The 19,135-nt window shown below is 44.0% G+C and overlaps 1 protein-coding gene across 1 annotated transcript in view; it reads left to right on the top strand.

Annotated features, from left to right (window-relative positions):
• Positions 1–2,721: 2,721 nt before the first annotated feature.
• LOC123750067 (uncharacterized) overlaps positions 2,722–19,135 on the top strand; it is a 125,447-nt gene continuing 109,033 nt past the window's right edge. The window contains exons 1-2 of the mRNA XM_069311893.1: positions 2,722–2,869; positions 3,983–4,132. Coding sequence (XP_069167994.1) covers positions 2,722–2,869; positions 3,983–4,132 — 298 coding nt within the window. The remainder of the gene's footprint in view (positions 2,870–3,982; positions 4,133–19,135) is intronic.

Here is a 19,135-nt window from a genome sequence, read left to right on the forward strand (position 1 = left end):
CCTCCACTACAGCACTCGTGAAAGCGGTGGTGCTGCTTCTTTCAGGGAATCGCAGAAAATTATTAAATACAGAGGTCTAGCACACTGCTACAGCTTTGTTCTGATCAGCTCGGAGACCCTCAGTTCGTGGGGAAAATGTGCATTGAAGTTCCTGAAGGAATTGGGGGACAAATTGATCAGCGCTACAAAAGACCAGAGAGCAAAAAGTTTCTTGTTCCAGCGCCTCAGTGTTGCGATTCAGAGGGGAAATGCCTGTTGCGTCTTGGGCACTAGTCCAACTTCAGAGGAATTCGAAGAAGTGTTTGACTTGCAACAATGATCGAACCCGTCTGTGACATTCATCAATGTTTCCCATTGTTGTGTTTATCAAGAGATCCATAACCTTTAATCACCTTTTTGCATTATTATTTTTGTATCAACCCATGTATATCTTGTAACCATCAAATGCATAATAAAGCACAAAAAATAAAAAAGGAAGGGGGTGGTAGGGGAAAAGCACACAGAAACTGTATTGGAGGGGATCTAAACATTCCCTCTAATGCGTTATGCGTGGTTTCCTCCGAGGCTATGGGTCCCCTTCTTCCAGCTAGAGGTGGTACTCCCTTCATGTATATATATATATACATATATATTTATGTATATATTTATGTATATATATATATATATATATATATATATATATATATATATATATATATATATATATATATATATATATATATATATATACATATTGTGACGATAATCTCTTTCAAGAGAGATTGAGCATGCTCTTCCCTACATCATTACATCTTTAAAGTACAAGATACTATATAGAAGATACGTCCACCAGTATCGCCAAACGTTTTGCCCAGGAAGCAAATCGTACCATGCACACCCCGACACCTGCTACAGCCGCCGTAACCAGCAAACTGCTCATACTCCGCCTACCTGTTGCTGAATGGCTGGTGTCTCGCCTCACCTGCACTCACACCACCACCGAGAGTCGACGTCTGGGCAGCAGCACGCCGAACTCCTCAGAATATCTCTGTGCTCCATGGAGTTTACATCTCTCGCTGGTAGACTAAGCCTTGGCTTTCGTGTACTAAGGGAGGTGGCAGCTTGAAGCCAGTATTCTAGCACCTCACATTTTATTTATATTGCTATCACTATAACTTGTCTTAGAGTTACTTTTCATTGCCAGTGATTATTCCTGTTGTTTTGTTTGTTGACTTGTCCTGCATTTTATGAGATTGCCTTTATTCATGTCTTGTTTTCTTGAGTAATTAAAATTTCATTGTTTATATACTTGTGTTTTGTGTGTCTTCCCATTACCTTACCACAGACGAAAGGACAAACTTTTCTTTTTTTTTGTTATGTGACGAGGCCCTGCCTCCAGCTTTTGAAACAGCCGAACACCAATGCTTTACCGTCACTTTACATGGGGGCCTGTCCGGGAGCTTCACTCAGGTACTGGTAGCAAATTGTAAATTTGTGGTAAGTGTATTTGGCTTTGGTAAAGTAACTTTTCACTATTTTCAATATTCAATTTTATTTTCATATGGTGCTTTGTTTATTGTGCATTTCGAGAGTAGCATATGGTGAAGGTGAGAAAACTTTGGATTACGTGGTGACTGTAGGCCTCAGTCATTCTCTTAATTGGTCATCTCTCCCTCCATGTTATTACTCGTGTTTACCATCTTTTGTCCCTAGTATATTTTTCATATTTTCGGCAGATCATTATATTGGTACCCTGGTACTGTGGTCTGTCCCTCGGGTCAAGAGCACTTAATCTTCTGCAATCTGACGGTAGGAGGATAAAGAGGGCCATAGTTCCTCTCGCACGAACTTTAGTTGCTGAATTGGGACCTCAGTAGCAGTTCTCGTCACCAGTTGACACCTCGCACTCCTACACGTCGGTCAGAGATGATGATATTTACATTGGTAGGGAATTAGCCTTCTTTTTCAGAGCACAAAAGTTCGCTAATTCTGTAAGTATCATAATAATTTCAGTGGGAAAAACTTGCTTATGTCCTATAGAGACTCGGCAAGGTATGCCTACATTCTTGGACTACCTAATTCACTTTTGAGGCAATTAACTGTTTCATTTGTTTTAGAAACTCAGTTTCGCTTATTTAGTAGGATTTTCTTGCCCTTATCCTCTTACATTGAGTACCGGGTACAAGATTTCCTGCGACCTTGATTTATTAATCATTTATCATCTTGAAATTAACATTAATTGTTAACGATTCCACAGGATAGGTACCAGTTGCCACGTTGTCCTGTTTCTGACATTCACCATATCACAACAGTATATTCGTTGTGCATTTATTTGCTAATTTCACCATGTTTCGTCTCCAAGCTTTCCGTACAGATCTAGCAGGTGAAATAGGGACTTTAAGTCGTGCCAAGAGAACTGAATTACAAACTCTTGCACATGAGTATCAACTAGAAGTTCCCTACCAAGCCAACAAAAATGAAATACATAACCTGCTACTGGATCATCTCTTAGAGGAAGGTAAGATAGACTCTGAAACTCACGAAACTTACTTTATTGCAGATAAAACTGATTTGGCAACGATGAAACTCAAAATAGAGCTTGCCAAGATCGAACGCGAACAACAAAGAGAAGCCCTCGAGCAACAAAGGAAAGCAGCTGCCATACGAAAAGAAGAACAAGAACGTGAGATTGCAATACTCCGTGAACGTGAACGAATACAGCTGGAAACAAAACAACGCCAAATGGAGATGCAACGCGGACATGACAAACAACAAGCAGCTGTGGCTATGGATTGTCGTCAACGAGAATTCGCATTGGAAACTACACACCTTGCTCAACGCCAGCATGATACTGCCAATCTTCCCGTCAGTTTCAATATATCATATGCAAGTAAGTTAATGCCACCATTCGTAGAGACAGAAGTTGATGTGTTTTTTACCACCTTTGAAACCCTTGCTAATCAACTTAGTTGGCCTGCCGACCAATGGGCAACCCTTCTCAGAGTACATCTTACAGGTAGAGCTGCAGTTACACTCAGTACTTTGGCGACTGAGAATGACTACCAGACTCTGAAACAACCAGTGTTGGACGCCTACCTTCTCTCCACCGAAAGTTATCGAAGGAAATTCCGTGACCACCTGAAGGCAAGTACCACTACCTTTCTCGAATTTGCTAATACCCAAAGGATATATTTTATGAAATGGCTGGAAGCAGCACATGTCTCTACCTTTGCAGAACTCATCATCCTCATGCTAGTTGAAGAATTCTTGAGGCGTGTGCCGCCTCCTGTCCGCCTTTATTTAGCAGATAAAGAAGAAACCGACTACCTAAAGTGTGCTAAGTCGGCTGACACTTACAGCCTCATCCACCGGCTGACACCAGAACCATCTTCCAGTAAGAAGTCTTGGTACAGTTACGAGAAAGTGAGTACCGATCAAGCTGGCTCGCAATTATACTGTAAGTATTGTAGACTCTATGGACATACCATAGATAAATGTGGTAAGTCTCAATACAAAGGAAATACTGAATCACCTAAACCCAAACAGACTCCTCCTAAGTCCGGTAAGCCTGTGATGAATGTTGGTGTTCATGGTAATGATTTTTCTCTTTTCAGTAAACACCTGTATACTGGAACTGTCTTTACCAACGGCTCAAATCCGGAGGGACGTTTCAAACTGAAGATCTTGAGGGACACAGCGGCTCTTCAATCAATTATTTTGAAATCAGCTGTGCCCAATATCGCCTACACCGGAGAAACTGTCTTCATCACAGACCTCACTGCTACCACTCCTTATCCTCTCGCCAGAGTCCACCTGGATTGTCCCTTCGTGACCGGAGAAGTCCAAGTCGCCGTGAGGGAAAAGCCTTTTCCCATGCCTGGAGTGCAACTTCTCCTGGGCAACGACTTGGCAGAAGACCTGCAACCGACCAACCTAATCATCATGGACCAACCCCAAATGTGTACCTCTGTAATGGATAATCCCATCTTTGAGTATGTTACAGCAAAGGTTCAAGAGAGTGATGAAGTTTCTCCTCCGGTTTTAGTGACCACCCGTGCCCAAGCTGCACGACCACAGCCAGCTGACTCTACTGATACCGCTGTTCCTCAAGACCCTCAGAAACTACCCCTGAATCTGACCAAGTTGGAGTTCCGTAAGTTACAGAGAGAAGATCTTACCTTGACACCATTATTTTTCCAGGCTGAGACTCAACCTGACAGTATTCCTGGGTTCTTCCTAGAGAACGAGTTGCTCTACCGCAGATATAGACCCAGTAAACTGAAGGAGGAGGACGATTGGGCCAACGTCGAACAACTAGTGATTCCTGCCAGCCTGCGGCCCACTATTCTACACCTGGCCCACGGAGCATTCTCCCACTACGGATTTAACAAGACCTACCACGGAATCCGTCAAGACTACTACTGGCCAGGTATGGTAAATAGCGTCAAACAGTGTCATACATGTCAGATGGCAGGTAAACCAAACATCTCTATCCCCAGAGCACCACTGACTCCCATACAGGTGCCTGCAGAACCTTTCCACAGACTTATTATAGACTGTGTTGGTCCTTTACCTCGGACCAGTTCAGGTAACGCCTATATCTTAACCATCCTGTTGTAACGGGGGGTGGGGGGAAATAACTCTATCTCGTCCATTATTCCACCCCCCAGTTAACTAACGAGGCCGGGGGAAACAGCTCTCTCTAGTCCGTTATCCCGTCCTCAGTTAGCTAACTATTCTAGAGCACCTCCAGAGTTCCTAAGGCAGCCTCTCTCGTTCAACACCTTGTAACCTAGGTATTTGACTACCTAGGTGCTAAGACTACAAGGCGCCGTAACTGGATCAGCTACCCGAAACTCTAGAGAGAACTCTAGAATACAGAATCATTGCCACAAACGTAAAAGAGAAAACGAAAGGAAAGAAATGAATAGTGATGTAATTAGTGAGGGTTTGGGGTGAGAGGTAGGGAGGTGGGAGGAGCGAGGAGGGTCATTAGTAAAAAATGAGCGTTTAGAGAAGGCTGGAGGGAGAGGTGTAGATAGGTAGAAGTAAAAGAGTAGATAGTAGAAGTAGAAGAGTAGATAGTAGAAGACGAAATGCTGCCACCATCCATTCATGATCATTACATACAAGACAAGGAATGGAACTTGCCTGTATCACAAAATTCTCAAAGGATGTTATCATGAGTTCATTATTAGTATGTTCCCTCTGTACCATGTATCAACTCCAAACATGTACTCATTTATATCATGAACCCAGTAACCACAGAGGCTTTCTCAAATCCTCAACTCAAAGCTCTAGGGAACAAAGTTAAACACAATTTAAATAATAAATTCATAATTATATTTCACATGAAGTATCATAATTTAGCAATTCAATTAAAATGTTCCAGTTTAATATGCAAAGTGAGTCATCATCCAAGAATTCGAGAACCCTACAACTTGACTGCCCCTGATCATCACACAACATATGTAAACACGACCAAGTCACCTAAATGTTCACTCACCGAGGACTGAGTCTAAGTTGAATAGAGAGGGGGGGGGGGGTCTGCAATTTTCAGGCAGCGTCACCCCCCGTCTGGTGACGGCCTATCTCGACGGCTGGCCTCTGCTCTGCTCCGCTGGCCGGTCTCCTATTGCTTCATGCTCGATAGCTCTCCGAGTTTATATTGGGGAACCTAGTAGCTAACTCCGCCCACAAGTAGATAGCCTCCGGCACTACCAAGCCACTCCTTAAACGTCGGCATGTTTGAAGGCTACCCGGCTCCAATTATACGCTTAGCGGAAGCAAGGTGAAATTCTCATGATCTGACCTCAGGTCACTTGGGGTCGTTAACGGTTAGAGGTGTGAGATCTCAGGCAGACAACTGGCGCCTCTCAGATCCTTGTCTGTGACTCATGTACTCTATATATATTTTAAATAAACTAACTCAAACACTTTTACAGTGTTACATCTCCCCTTCTCCCCGAAATAAAGTTTTTGCAACACTGCTAAAGCAAGCTAGCTGTGTGCAACAACTTTATTAACGAAAAAAAAAATACATCCTAATTAAACAAATATACATCATCCAACTCTAAAAAAATTAAATATGTAGACAGACGTCCATTGTCTCTGGCTGGGCGACGTCACTGCTTGGTCTTGTAGATAGTCCTGTACCACATTTCTTCAACACAACTGCCTCCGTCACTTCTCCGTCGTTAACGCACAACAACCCTTGGTCAACCCGAAAGCCGTTACTACTTGAACTGCGCACAGGACCGTGGAATTCGGTTGTCCCAGCTGATCTGTAATTGGCCCTACGTCAGTCACCATGAGAGACGTATATTGGGGTTCTTCACAGCTATAGGGACTACAAGTTTCGAGACCTTCATATAGTTGCCAACAGTAGAAATCCCATCCTACTCTTCTTCCTCCCTGTTGCTCCAGCACGCCTCCTTCAGAGAGCTACTTCTGACAGCCACATCAAGTCCGCACGACACAGGATGAATCACTCAACAGAGCAACATGCTTGCAGGAGGGGCGGCCAGTTAAGGCAAACGATCCTGTCTTGCAATTACGCTCCCTGCAATGATGCTGACACCAGCAAGGGACACGAGGCATCGTGTCTCACTCAGCTTGTCTTATCTTCTTCTTCTTCTTTCTTCTTTCTTCTCTCTTCCTTCTTCTCTCTTCTTTCTTCTCTCTTCTTTCTTCTCTCTTCTTTCTTGTCTCTTCCTCCTCCCATGGGTCTTTGACAAGCGACCTGGGGTCCATTGGGGTCCGTCCGTCCTGGGGTCCATCCTGGGTAGACCGATGTTGGTGGGACAGACTGGAGTCGTTGTTGCTCCTCTTCCATTTTTACTGGGTCGTCTGGGGTCGTCTGCAGAACGACCTGGGGTCCACTGGGGCTCCGCTGGGGTCCGTCCGTCTTGGGGTCCAATGGGTAGACCAATGTTGACCGACCGAGAGGGCTGCATCTTGGGGTCCCCTGGGGTGGTGATGGTGGTGGAGCCATGACCTCCAGGTAGTGGGCTGGTCGTGGTGGTGGTGATAAACGCCCCTGAGTGTGGTACACAGCAGCCGTCTCCCTCTTCTGTATATGCGTCGCGCCTCTCCTCTGGCTCCCACCTGTGAATTGAACATAAAGGCGACAATACCCGTGTTCCATGCTGTTGTGTGACCCGAGGACTGAGTCTAAGTTGAATAGAGAGGGGGGGGGGGGTCTGCAATTTTCAGGCAGCGTCACCCCCCGTCTGGTGACGGCCTATCTCGACGGCTGGCCTCTGCTCTGCTCCGCTTGCCGGTCTCCTATTGCTTCATGCTCGATAGCTCTCCGAGTTTATATTGGGGAACCTAGTAGCTAACTCCGCCCACAAGTAGATAGCCTCCGGCACTACCAAGCCACTCCTTAAACGTCGGCATGTTTGAAGGCTACCCGGCTCCAATTATACGCTTAGCGGAAGCAAGGTGAAATTCTCATGATCTGACCTCAGGTCACTTGGGGTCGTTAACGGTTAGAGGTGTGAGATCTCAGGCAGACAACTGGCGCCTCTCAGATCCTTGTCTGTGACTCATGTACTCTATATATATTTTAAATAAACTAACTCAAACACTTTTACAGTGTTACACTGTGTCCTACCACCAGATTCCCCATAGCAGTTCCAGTAAAGAACATTACGGCTGCTACGGTTGTGAAACACTTATTGAAGATCTTCACCCAGTATGGATTTCCAAGGGAGGTTCAGAGTGACTGTGGCACCAACTTCACCAGTGATCTCTTCAAGAGGACACTGGAAGAGTTCAACATCAAACAGGTATTGTCCAGCCCCTATCATCCTACTTCACAGGGTTTTCTTGAGCGTAGTCATCAGACTATTAAAGCACTCCTGAAGAAGTTTTGTAATGAAACCTCTAAGGATTGGGATAAGCAAATTGACCTGATAATGTGTATCTTTAGAAATCTTTCCAATGAGTCTCTAGGAGTATCTCCTTATGAGATGCTCTACGGACGTAAGTGCCGTACTCCTCTCAATGCTTTCAAAGACTCTCTACGTGATGCCACCTTCAGTGAGCATCAGAATGTGCCCCAGTTTCTTCAAAACCTACAACACATTCTAGAGAGAGTCCACAGTTTTGCCCAAGATAATCTATTGAAAGCACAGGAGAGGATGAAGACTCATTACGACCAGACCAGCAAAGTAAGGAAATTTAAACCGGGAGACTTCGTGCTTGCTTATTTCCCTATCCCAGGTTCTCCTTTACAAAACAGGTTTTCAGGACCCTACCGCATCAAGGAGTGCAGAAACAACCACAACTACGTTCTAGAGACTCCAGATAGGCGGCGGAATACCCAGTTGTGCTACGTCAACCTCCTGAAGCTATATAACGGTACTCCTCCCACTGTCATGATAACCTACTCTTCCTTTAAAGAGCCATACCTCCACAGTGAGATCTTCCCTGCTTCTTCTCCCGAAAGCACTGACAAGGAGTCAGCGCTTTCCAATTCGGAAATCCTAACTGATCTTCACAATTATTTTCAGGACAATCATAGTGCACCTCTCATCAAGATCTTCAAAGAACATCAGGAGTTGTTCCGAGATGATCCACAAGAGTGTAATGTTACCCAGCACGACATCCAACTGCTCCCTGACACCCGGCCGATTCGTCAACCCTTCTACCGAATCAGCCTTAGCAAGAAGGAAGTCATGCGTACTGAGGTGAAGTACCTCTTGGATCATGGACTGGCTACACCTTGTGAGTCCCCCTGGGCCTCACCCTGTATCTTGGTGCCAAAACCCCAAGGTAAGGTGAGACTGTGTACGGATTACCGTAAATTAAATAATGTGACTGTCAAGGATGCATACCCCTTGCCAAGGATAGATGACATTCTTGACGCCATTGGTAATGCCCTGTACTTGTCCCAAGTGGACTTGCTTAAGGGATATTACCAAGTGTGTCTAACAGAGCGAGCCAAAGAAATATCTGCCTTTATCACTCCCTTTGGACTTTTCAGATATGAACGCCTTCCTTTCGGACTATGTAATGCCCCGGCCACCTTTCAGAGAGCTGTCAACCGCGTCATCCAGGGCTTGGATAACACCTACGCCTATTTGGATGATATCGTTATAGCATCCAACACCTGGAGCGAACATCTGCTCCAGCTGCAACGACTGTTCGCCAAGCTCCTGACAGCCGGCCTCACCATCAACTTGGGCAAGTCCACCTTTGCCAAAGGTAAAGTGCGTTATCTGGGTCATGTAATTGGGAGTGGCTGCCTAGCTCCGTTAGACACACACACTCAAGCCTTCCAGCATTATCCACAGCCTACCACCAGGAAGCAGCTCCTGCGCTTCCTTGGTCTTGCCTCCTACTACCGTAAGTTTATGAGAAATTTTAGTACGGTAGCAACACCATTAATCACTTTAACCAGTCCCAAGCAACGGTATAATTGGACCATGCAGCAAACCGTTGCTTTCGAACAACTCAAATTCCTCCTCTGTTCTAATCCTTTTCTCGCCTCGCCAGATATCACCAAGCCTTTCGTCCTTCATGTCGACGCCAGTGGTACCGGCATCGGTGGTGTCTTGATGCAGCAACGAGGCGAGGAGGTTCTACCTGTCAGCTACTACAGCTACAAGTTGAAACCCCACCAGAGGAACTACAGTACTATCGAGAAGGAGCTACTCTCCATCGTCCTGAATCTCCAGCACTTTGCTCCATACCTACAAGGTGCCAGGTCTACCACCATCTTTTCAGACCACAATCCTCTCCGCTTCTTACATCAAGCCCAATTCAATAACCAACGTCTTCTACGATGGGCTTTATATCTGCAAGATTTCAACCTGGAGATCCACTATATCAAGGGTTCTGACAACATCATAGCCGACGCCCTCTCCAGAGTCTATGAAGTAGAAGCGACTCCAACAATCACTCCACCACATGAAGACGTAACTTCTTCCAGAACCACAGGCTTCGGGGGAGAGTGTGACGATAATCTCTTTCAAGAGAGATTGAGCCTGCTCTTCCCTACATCATTACGTCTTTAAAGTACAAGATACTATATAGAAGATACGTCCACCAGTATCGCCAAACGTTTTGCCCAGGAAGCAAATCGTACCATGCACACCCCGACACCTGCTACAGCCGCCGTAACCAGCAAACTGCTCATACTCCGCCTGCCTGTTGCTAATTGGCTGGTGTCTCGCCTCACCTGCACTCACACCACCACCGAGAGCCGACGTCTGGGCAGCAGCACTCAGAATATCTCTGTGCTCCATGGAGTTTACATCTCTCGCTGGTAGACTAAGCCTTGGCTTTCGTGTACTAAGGGAGGTGGCAGCTTGAAGCCAGTATTCCAGCACCTCACATTTTATTTATATTGCTATCACTAACTTACTTGTCTTAGAGTAACTTTTCATTGCCAGTGATTATTCTTGTTGTTTTGTTTGTTGACATGTCCTGCATTTTATGAGATTGCCTTTATTCATGTCTTGTTTTCTAGAGTAATTAAAATTTCATTGTTTATATACTTGTGTTTTGTGTGTCTTCCCATTACCTTACCACAGACGAAAGGACAAACTTCTCTTTTTTTTTGTTATGTGACGAGGCCCTGCCCCCAGCTTTTGAAACAGCCGAACACCAACGCTTTACTGTCACAATACATATATATATATATATATATATATATATATATATATATGTATATATATATATATATATATATATATATATATATATATATATATATATATATATATATATATATATATATATATATATATATATATGTATATTGGTCCACGAGCAATCGAGGAGGTCCTGGCTGCAAAACTCACTGACCTAAAGAGAATGCTGTACAGGATTGACAAGATTGATGCCCATGATGCTCTCTTTCTCCTCACAAGATGCCTGTCTCTTCCTCAGTTGACCTACTTTCTGAGATGTTCTCCATCCTACAGCAGCCCTAAGTTAAACGTGTATGACACCCTTCTGAGGTTCATGCTGGTGAAAGTCCTGAACCTGCCATTGGACGACTCTCAGTGGGAGCAAGCAACCCTTCCTGTAAGATTCGGCGGCCTTGGTGTCCGCACAGCCTCCCAAATTGCTCTACCAGCCTTCCTTTCCTCCTCCCATGCATCGCACGACCTCGTCAGAGATATTTTACCTGCAACCCTGAGAGATTCAGCAGGAATACACGATCCTGCTTTCACTAAATGTTGAAATCAGTGGGATGTTCTTGCAGCCCCAGCAACCATTATAGAGCCAACAAAACAACACAAACAGTCCGGCTGGGACCACCCTCTAGTGGAAAAAGTAGCTGATGCCATGCTCAGTGTCGCAACATCAGACAAGGAGAAAGCCCGCCTCAGAGCAGTGCGTGCCCCCCATGCAGAAGACTTCCTCCTGGCAGTACCCATGTCAGCAATGGGCACGCGCCTAGATCCAGAATCCCTTCATGTAGCAGTGGCCCTCCGCCTTGGTGCCCCAATTCACACTGAATACAAGTGTATTTGCAACAGGGAGGAAGCAGACCAATACGGACTGCATGGGTTGCATTGCGGAAGCACAAAGGGCTGGCATGCAAGACACAACGAGGTCAATGACATCATCAAGAGAAGCCTCGTCTCAGCTAGGTGCCCAGCGGAGAGAGAACCTCGCATCCTAAGGGTCCAAAACCAGTATTTCCCCATACTTCGCCCTGATGGCATCACCATATACTCATGGAAGGAGGGTAGACAGTTGGTGTGGGACTACACATGTGTATCCACCCTGGCTGACACCTATGTACACTTCGGAGCTGATCAAGCAGGTGGGGCGGCCAACCACAGGGAAACAGCTAAATCACTCAAGTACAGGCGACTGGAAGGTCAATACCTCTTTGTTCCCATAGCGTCTGAGACGCATGGCCCGTGGGGCAAGAGTGCCTTGGGATTTCTCAAGGAATTGGGTTCCAAGCTCATTGACGTCACCAGAGACCCAAGGGCTTCCAGTTTTTTGTTTCAGCGTCTCTGTGTGGCGATCCAGAGGGGAAATGCTTGCTGCGTCCTCGGTTCCTGTCCAGAAGCGGAGGAGCTTCAAGAGATCCATAACCTTTAGGCATTTGTCTTGTATGTTTTGTAACCTTTAAATACACAATAAAGGAAAAAAAAAAAAAAAAAAAAAAAAAAAAAAAGGGAAAGGGGGTGGTAGGAGAAAAGCACACAGAAACTGTATTGGAGAGGACCTACATTCCCTCCAATGCATTATGTGTGGTTTACTCCGAGGCTATGGGTCCCCCTTCTTCCAGCCAGAGGTGGTACTCCCTTCCCTTTTGTTTTATATATATATATATATATATATATATATATATATATATATATATATATATATATATATATATATATATATATATTGGTGTATACTGGAAGCAGGTTTTCTTTCAAACATGTTTCATTGAATATGACCGCATATTCTGTATTTATTATTTTTTGGTTTAGGGCTTCTATCCCTCTAACTATTTTCTTAGCATCAGGGCTTAATTGAAATAGGAGTTCTCCAAAACTCATTTTCGTACTTTTAAGGTGAAGAAAAGAAGTGATTTACTATAGAGTGTATTACACTTATTTGTATAATTTGCACGACGTTTCGAACCTCCATGGTTCATTCTCAAGTGAACAGATCTTACAATACTAGTTGGTTTTATACCCGCATTAGGTCAGGTGATAATACAATGAAGGTGAAAACATGGGGGGATACATAAGGGATAAACATAGGGGATAAACATTAATCCAGTGTAATTGGCCAATTACACTGGATTAATCTTAATACGAGGCATCTCCTATCTAAACACAAAGATTAATCCAGTGTAATTGGCCAATTACACTGGATTAATCTTTGTGTTTAGATAGGAGATGCCTCGTATGGGCCAATAAGCCTTCTGCAGCCCCTATGTTTATCCCTTATGTATCCCCCCATGTTTTCACCTTCATTGTATTATCACCTGACCTAATGCGGGTATAAAATCAACTAGTATTGTAAGATCTGTTCACTTGAGACTGAACCATTGAGGTTCGAAACGTCGTGCAAATTATACAAATAAGTGTAATACACTCTATAGTAAATCACTTCTTTTCTTCACCTTAAAAGTACGAAAATGAGTTTTGGAGAACTCCTATTTCAATTAAGCCCTGATGCTAAGAAAATAGTTAAAGGGATAGAAGCCCTAAACCAGAAAATAATAAATACAGAATATGCGGTCATATTCAATGAAATATATATATATATATATATATATATATATATATATATATATATATATATATATATATATATATATATATATATATATGTATATATATATATATAAATATATATATATAAATATATATATATATATATATATATATATATATATATATATATATATATATATATATATATATATATATATATATATATATATATATATAAATATATATATATATATATATATATATATATATATATATATATATATATATATATATATATCAATGTCGTACCTAGTAGCCAGAACTCACTTCTCAGCCTACTATGCAAGGCCCGATTTGCCTAATAAGCCTAGTTTTCATGAATTAATGTTTTTTCGACAACCTAACCTACCTAACCTAACCTAACCTAACGTTTTCGGCTACCTAACCTAACCTAACCTATAAAGATAGGTTAGGTTAGGTTAGGTAGGGTTTGTTAGGTTCGGTCATATATCTACTTTAATTTTAACTCCAATAAAAAAAAATTGACCTCATACATAATGAAATGGATAGCTTTATCATTTCATAAGAAAAAAATTAGAGAAAATATATTAATTCAGTAAAACTTGGCTTATTAGGCAAATCGGGCCTCGCATAGTAGGCTGAGAAGTGAGTTCTGGCTACTAGGTACGACATCAATATATATATATATATATATATATATATATATATATATATATATATATATATATATATATATATATATATATATATATATATATATATATATATATATATTGGTGTATACTGGCAGCAGGTTTTCTTTCAAACATGTTTCATTGAATATCACTTCTTTTCTTCACCTTAAAAGTACGAAAATGAGTTTTGGAGAACTCCTATTCCAATTAAGCCCTGATGCTAAGAAAATAGTTAGAGGGATAGAAGCCCTAAACCAGAAAATAATAAATACAGAATATGCGGTCATATTCAATGAAACATATATATATATATATATATATATATATATATATATATATATATATATATATATATATATATATACATATATATATATATATATATATATATATATATATATATATATATATATATATATATATATATATATACATATATATATATATATATAGACCAGCACCCCAACCACCGATTTCTGAAGCCCATAAGCAATCCAGCTGGGATTGCCCCATTGCCGACCAAGAAGCTGCGACTTTGCTAGAAGCTGCGACAACACCACATGACACTGCCCGAGTTAGAGCTGTTGCAGCTCCCCATGCAGGTGATTTCCTATTAGCAACCCCAATGTCAGCAACCGGCACCCGTTTCTCACCATAGGCCCTCCGAATTGCCGTGGCTCTCCGCCTCACTGCCCCAATCCACATCGAATACAGGTGTATTTGCGGCGAGGCAGAGGCTGACAGATACGGACGGCATGGCCTTCCCTGCCAAAGGATTGGAGGATGGCATGCAAGACACGGCGAGGTCAATGACATTATTAAGAGAAGCCTTACAACAGCCGGTTGTCCAGCAGAGAGAGCCCCGTTACCTAATGTCCCGCAACTCTGATGAGCCTGTCGGTCGCCCAGACGGAATCACGGTGAACCCCTGGAAGAATGGTAGACAGTTGGTGTGGGACTACACTTGCGTTTCAACTTTAGCCAACACCTATGTTGACTTCAATGCTACACAAGCAGGAGGAGCTGCCAATCACCGGGAAGCGGCCAAGTCACGTAAATACAGAGACCTTGAGCACCACTACAATTTTGTCCCCATTGCCTCAGAGACTCTTGGTGCCTGGGGTAAAAGTGCTGCTAGCTTTTTGAAGGAGTTGGGGTCTAAGCTAATCGAAACAACTAGAGACCCTAGAGCTGCCAGCTTTCTTTTTCAGCGCCTTAGTGTTGCAATCCAGAAAGGAAATGCTCACTTCATCCATGGTTCCTGCCCGCCATCTGAGGAGCTGGAGGAGCTGTTCAACTCGTGACAAGCAGCCTTGTACCCTGCATGTAATCAATATTGTAACTTTTTTTTGTGTAATGACATTTTCAAATAAAGTTAGATAAATATACATTCATACCAAAAGAATAGGGGTGGCAGGAGAAGAAAATATCAAAATGTTCAGTGAGGATCCACAAGGTCTTCTCTGAGTACTCTTTATTTTCTTCTCCGAGGCTATGGGTCCCTACACTTGCACCAGAGGTGGTACCTCTCCTATATACATATATATATATATATATATATATATATATATATATATATATATATATATATATATATATATATATATATATATATATATATATATATATATATATATAACTGAAAACTCACACCCCATAAGTGACTCGAACCCATACTGCCAAGAGCAACGCAACTGGTATGTACAGGGACGCCTTAATCCGCTTGACCATCACGACCGGACATAAGGAAGTGATAGCCGAAGCTATTTGAACCACTTCCCCGCCGGCACTCGGATGGTAATCTTGGGCATAGCATTTTATCAAATCACCTCATTCTTTGGGGCACACGTGAGGAACACAAACGCAAACAAGCCTGAATGGTCCCAGGACTATATACAACTGAAAACTCACACCCCAGAAGTGACTCGAACCCATACTGCCAGGAGCAACGCAACTGGTATGTACAGGGACGCCTTAATCCGCTTGACCATCACGACCGGACATAAGGAAGTGATAGCCGAAGCTATTTGAACCACTTCCCCGCCGGCACTCGGATGGTAATCTTGGGCATAGCATTTTATCCCAGCGCCCGCCGATGTCGCTGGTCACGACTGACACCCAAGCTTCTCTCAGCCAAGAGGAGCCATCAAGTGACGACAGGTACGGCTCATGCCAAGTGTGTGACAAGGTGTGGAGACTCAAGCGTAACGGAGATGTGCGCAAGCATACTCGCAACGGAACCGATTGTCCGGGTATGTGGCGGCCTCCCAAAGAGAGTATCAATCAAGGCCCCACTCCAGCAGTCAGGGAAAACACCTCCAACAGCTTCATTTCGACTGAGAATCTACTAGAAGCCATCAAAGCAACATCGGTTGGAACCTTGCAGCACATCCCCAAAGCTGCCCTGCCCCAAGCAGCAGCCAAACTATCCAGCCACTTGAAATAGGTCAATGACTCCCCCGGAACTATCCAAGCATGGCGCAACCTTCTCCTATTTGGAAACATATGCCTAGCTGTCCCTGCAAGGAGAGACAAATCACTAGCTTCCTCAGTCATTATGGCTATAAATAGTTTTCCCAGAGAGGACAACCATGCACGCCTCCTCACCCGTGCCAAAAACACCCACTGCAGGAAAGGTATTAACAGCAGAACCGAGGCATCCAAAATCAGAGCAACAATCAGCAAGAAAATAGAAGAAGGCAACACAATAGGGGCAATCAGAATCATCACTAGTGAAGACACAGTTGCCACCAGAGATGCTGATACAGCACAAGCCCTGAGGGAAAAACACCCACCCAGAGCTCCTCGTGACGACAGTGTTCCCCTAGTCGTTGTCACCAGAGCAGAACCCCTGTGTGTGCTCGAATCCATGGTGCATAAAGCAGCTTTATCTTTCCCACCAGGATCAGCAGGTGGCTTCACAGGACTAGGACCCAACCACATCAAACAAATGCTCAATCCTGCACTGGGAGACATTGCACAGGGCCTCCTGGTGGAACTAACTAGATTCGCCAACACATGTCTAGCTGGCAACATACCAGAGACCATACGGCCTCTCTTTTTTGGCGCTACCCTCTGTGCCCTGAGGAAAAAAGATGGAGGAATCAGACCGATAGCTGTGGGCAATTCACTCCGGCGTCTCGTCGCTTAGGCTGCTGCTAGAGCAGTTAGTCAGGCAGCAGCCAACATGCTGAAGCCAAAACAGCTTGGGTTTGGCATTCCCTAATGGTGTGAGGCAGCGGCTCATACAGCTAGAGCCTACATTGCCAACATTACGGATGAAAAAGCCCTGATAAAGCTGGACTTCAAAAGTGCTTTCAATCTAGTTAAAAGGGATGCAGTACTCAGTGCGGTTCATCGCCTTTTTCCTTCCCTCTACCCGTTTGTAAACTCATGCTACAGCAAGAATCTAACGCTGCTTTTTGGGGAACATGAAATTGAATCACAAGAATGTGTCCAACAGGGTGACCCCCTTGCTTCTTTTCTTTCCTGCCTAGTTATCAAGGAAGTCACCGATAACCTGTCCATTGAGCTCAACATTTGGTTTTTGGACGATGGTACTCTAGCCGGCTCCCCAGCCTCACTCTTGGACGACATAAGAATAATTCAGGAGCAAGGAGCAAGCCTAGGCCTCACCCTGAACCCTTCCAAGTGTGAAATAACCTCCAACAACCAGCACATAATAGAGCAAATAAAGGTTGTTTTACCTGACATTCATACAATCAACCCTGAGGGCAGCACACTCCTAGGTGCTCCTCTTGGAAGGATTTCCATCGACGAGGTCCTTCGTAAGAAGATCACTGACCTGAAGAGGATGAACGAGAGGATTGAAGACATCGATGCTCATGATGCACCTTACCTCATCACCAGATGCTTGTCCCTCCCCATGCTGACCTATTTTCTAAGATGTTCGCCATCTTTCAACACAATTAAATTAGAAGTGTACGACAGCTTGCTGATATCAACACTAGAAAAAGCCCTCAAACTTTCCCTCAGCGACTCACAGTGGAAACAGGCCTCCCTTCCTGTCAGACTCGGGGGCCTTGGCGTGTGCACAGCAACACAAACAGCTGTACCAGCCTTCTTGTCCTCTTCAGTGGGATCTGACAACTTGGTGAAAGAAATCCTACCTGAGCACCTAGTTCAACAGGCAGGGGTACATGATCCCAGCTTCACAGACTGCACAACCAAATGGGTCTCTCTCTCGCAGGACCAGCACCCCAACCACCACCTTCTGAAGCTCATAAGCAATCCAGCTTGGATCGCCCCATTGCCGACCAAGAAGCTGCGACTTTGCTAGAAGCTGCAACAACACCACATGACGCTGCCGGACTTAGAGCTGTAGCAGCTCCCCATGCAGGTGATTTCCAATTACCAACCGCAATGTCAGGTACAGGCACCCGTCTCACACCGCAGGCCCTCCGAACTGCCGTGGCTCTTTGCCTCGCTGTCCCAATCCACACCGAATACAGGTGTATTTGCGGCGAGGCAGAGGCCAACATTTACAGACGGCATGGCCTTCTCTGCCAAAGGACAGGAGGATGGCATGCAAGACACGGCGAGGTCAATGACATTATTAAGAGAAGCCTTACCACAGCCAGTTGTCCAGCAGAGAGAGAGCCCCGTTACCTAATGTCCCGCATCTCTGATGAGCCTGTCGGTCACCCAGACGGAATCACGGTGAACCCCTGGAAGAATGGTAGACAGTTGGTGCGGGACTACACTTGTGTTTCAACTTTAGCCAATACTTATGTTGACTTCAGTGCTACACAAGCAGGAGCTGTCAATCTCCGGGAAGCGACCAAGTCACGTAAATACAGAGACATTGAGCACCACTACAATTTTGTTCCTCAATGCCTCAGAGACACTTGGTGCCTGGGGTAAAAGTGCTGCTAGCTTTTTGAAGGAGTTGGGGGTCTAAGCTAATCGAAACAACTAGAGATCCTAGAGCTGCCAGTTTTCTTTTTCAGCGCCTTAGTGTGACAATCCAGAGAGGAAATGGTCACTGCATCCATGGTTCCTGCCCGCCATCTGAGGAGCTGGAGGAGCTATTCAACTTGTGACAAGCAGCCTTGTACCCTGCATGTAATCAATATTGTAACTTTTTTTGTGTAATGACATTTTCAAATAAAGTTAGAAAAATATACACACATACCAAAAGAATAGGTGTGGTAGGAGAAGAAAATATCAAAGTGTCAGTGAGGATCTACAAGGTCTTCTCTGAGTACTCTTTATTTTCTTCTCCGAGGCTATGGGTCATTACACTTGCAC

This window comes from Procambarus clarkii, chromosome 70, assembly GCF_040958095.1.
Source record: "Procambarus clarkii isolate CNS0578487 chromosome 70, FALCON_Pclarkii_2.0, whole genome shotgun sequence".
In the NCBI taxonomy this organism is placed as follows: Eukaryota; Metazoa; Arthropoda; class Malacostraca; order Decapoda; family Cambaridae; genus Procambarus; species Procambarus clarkii.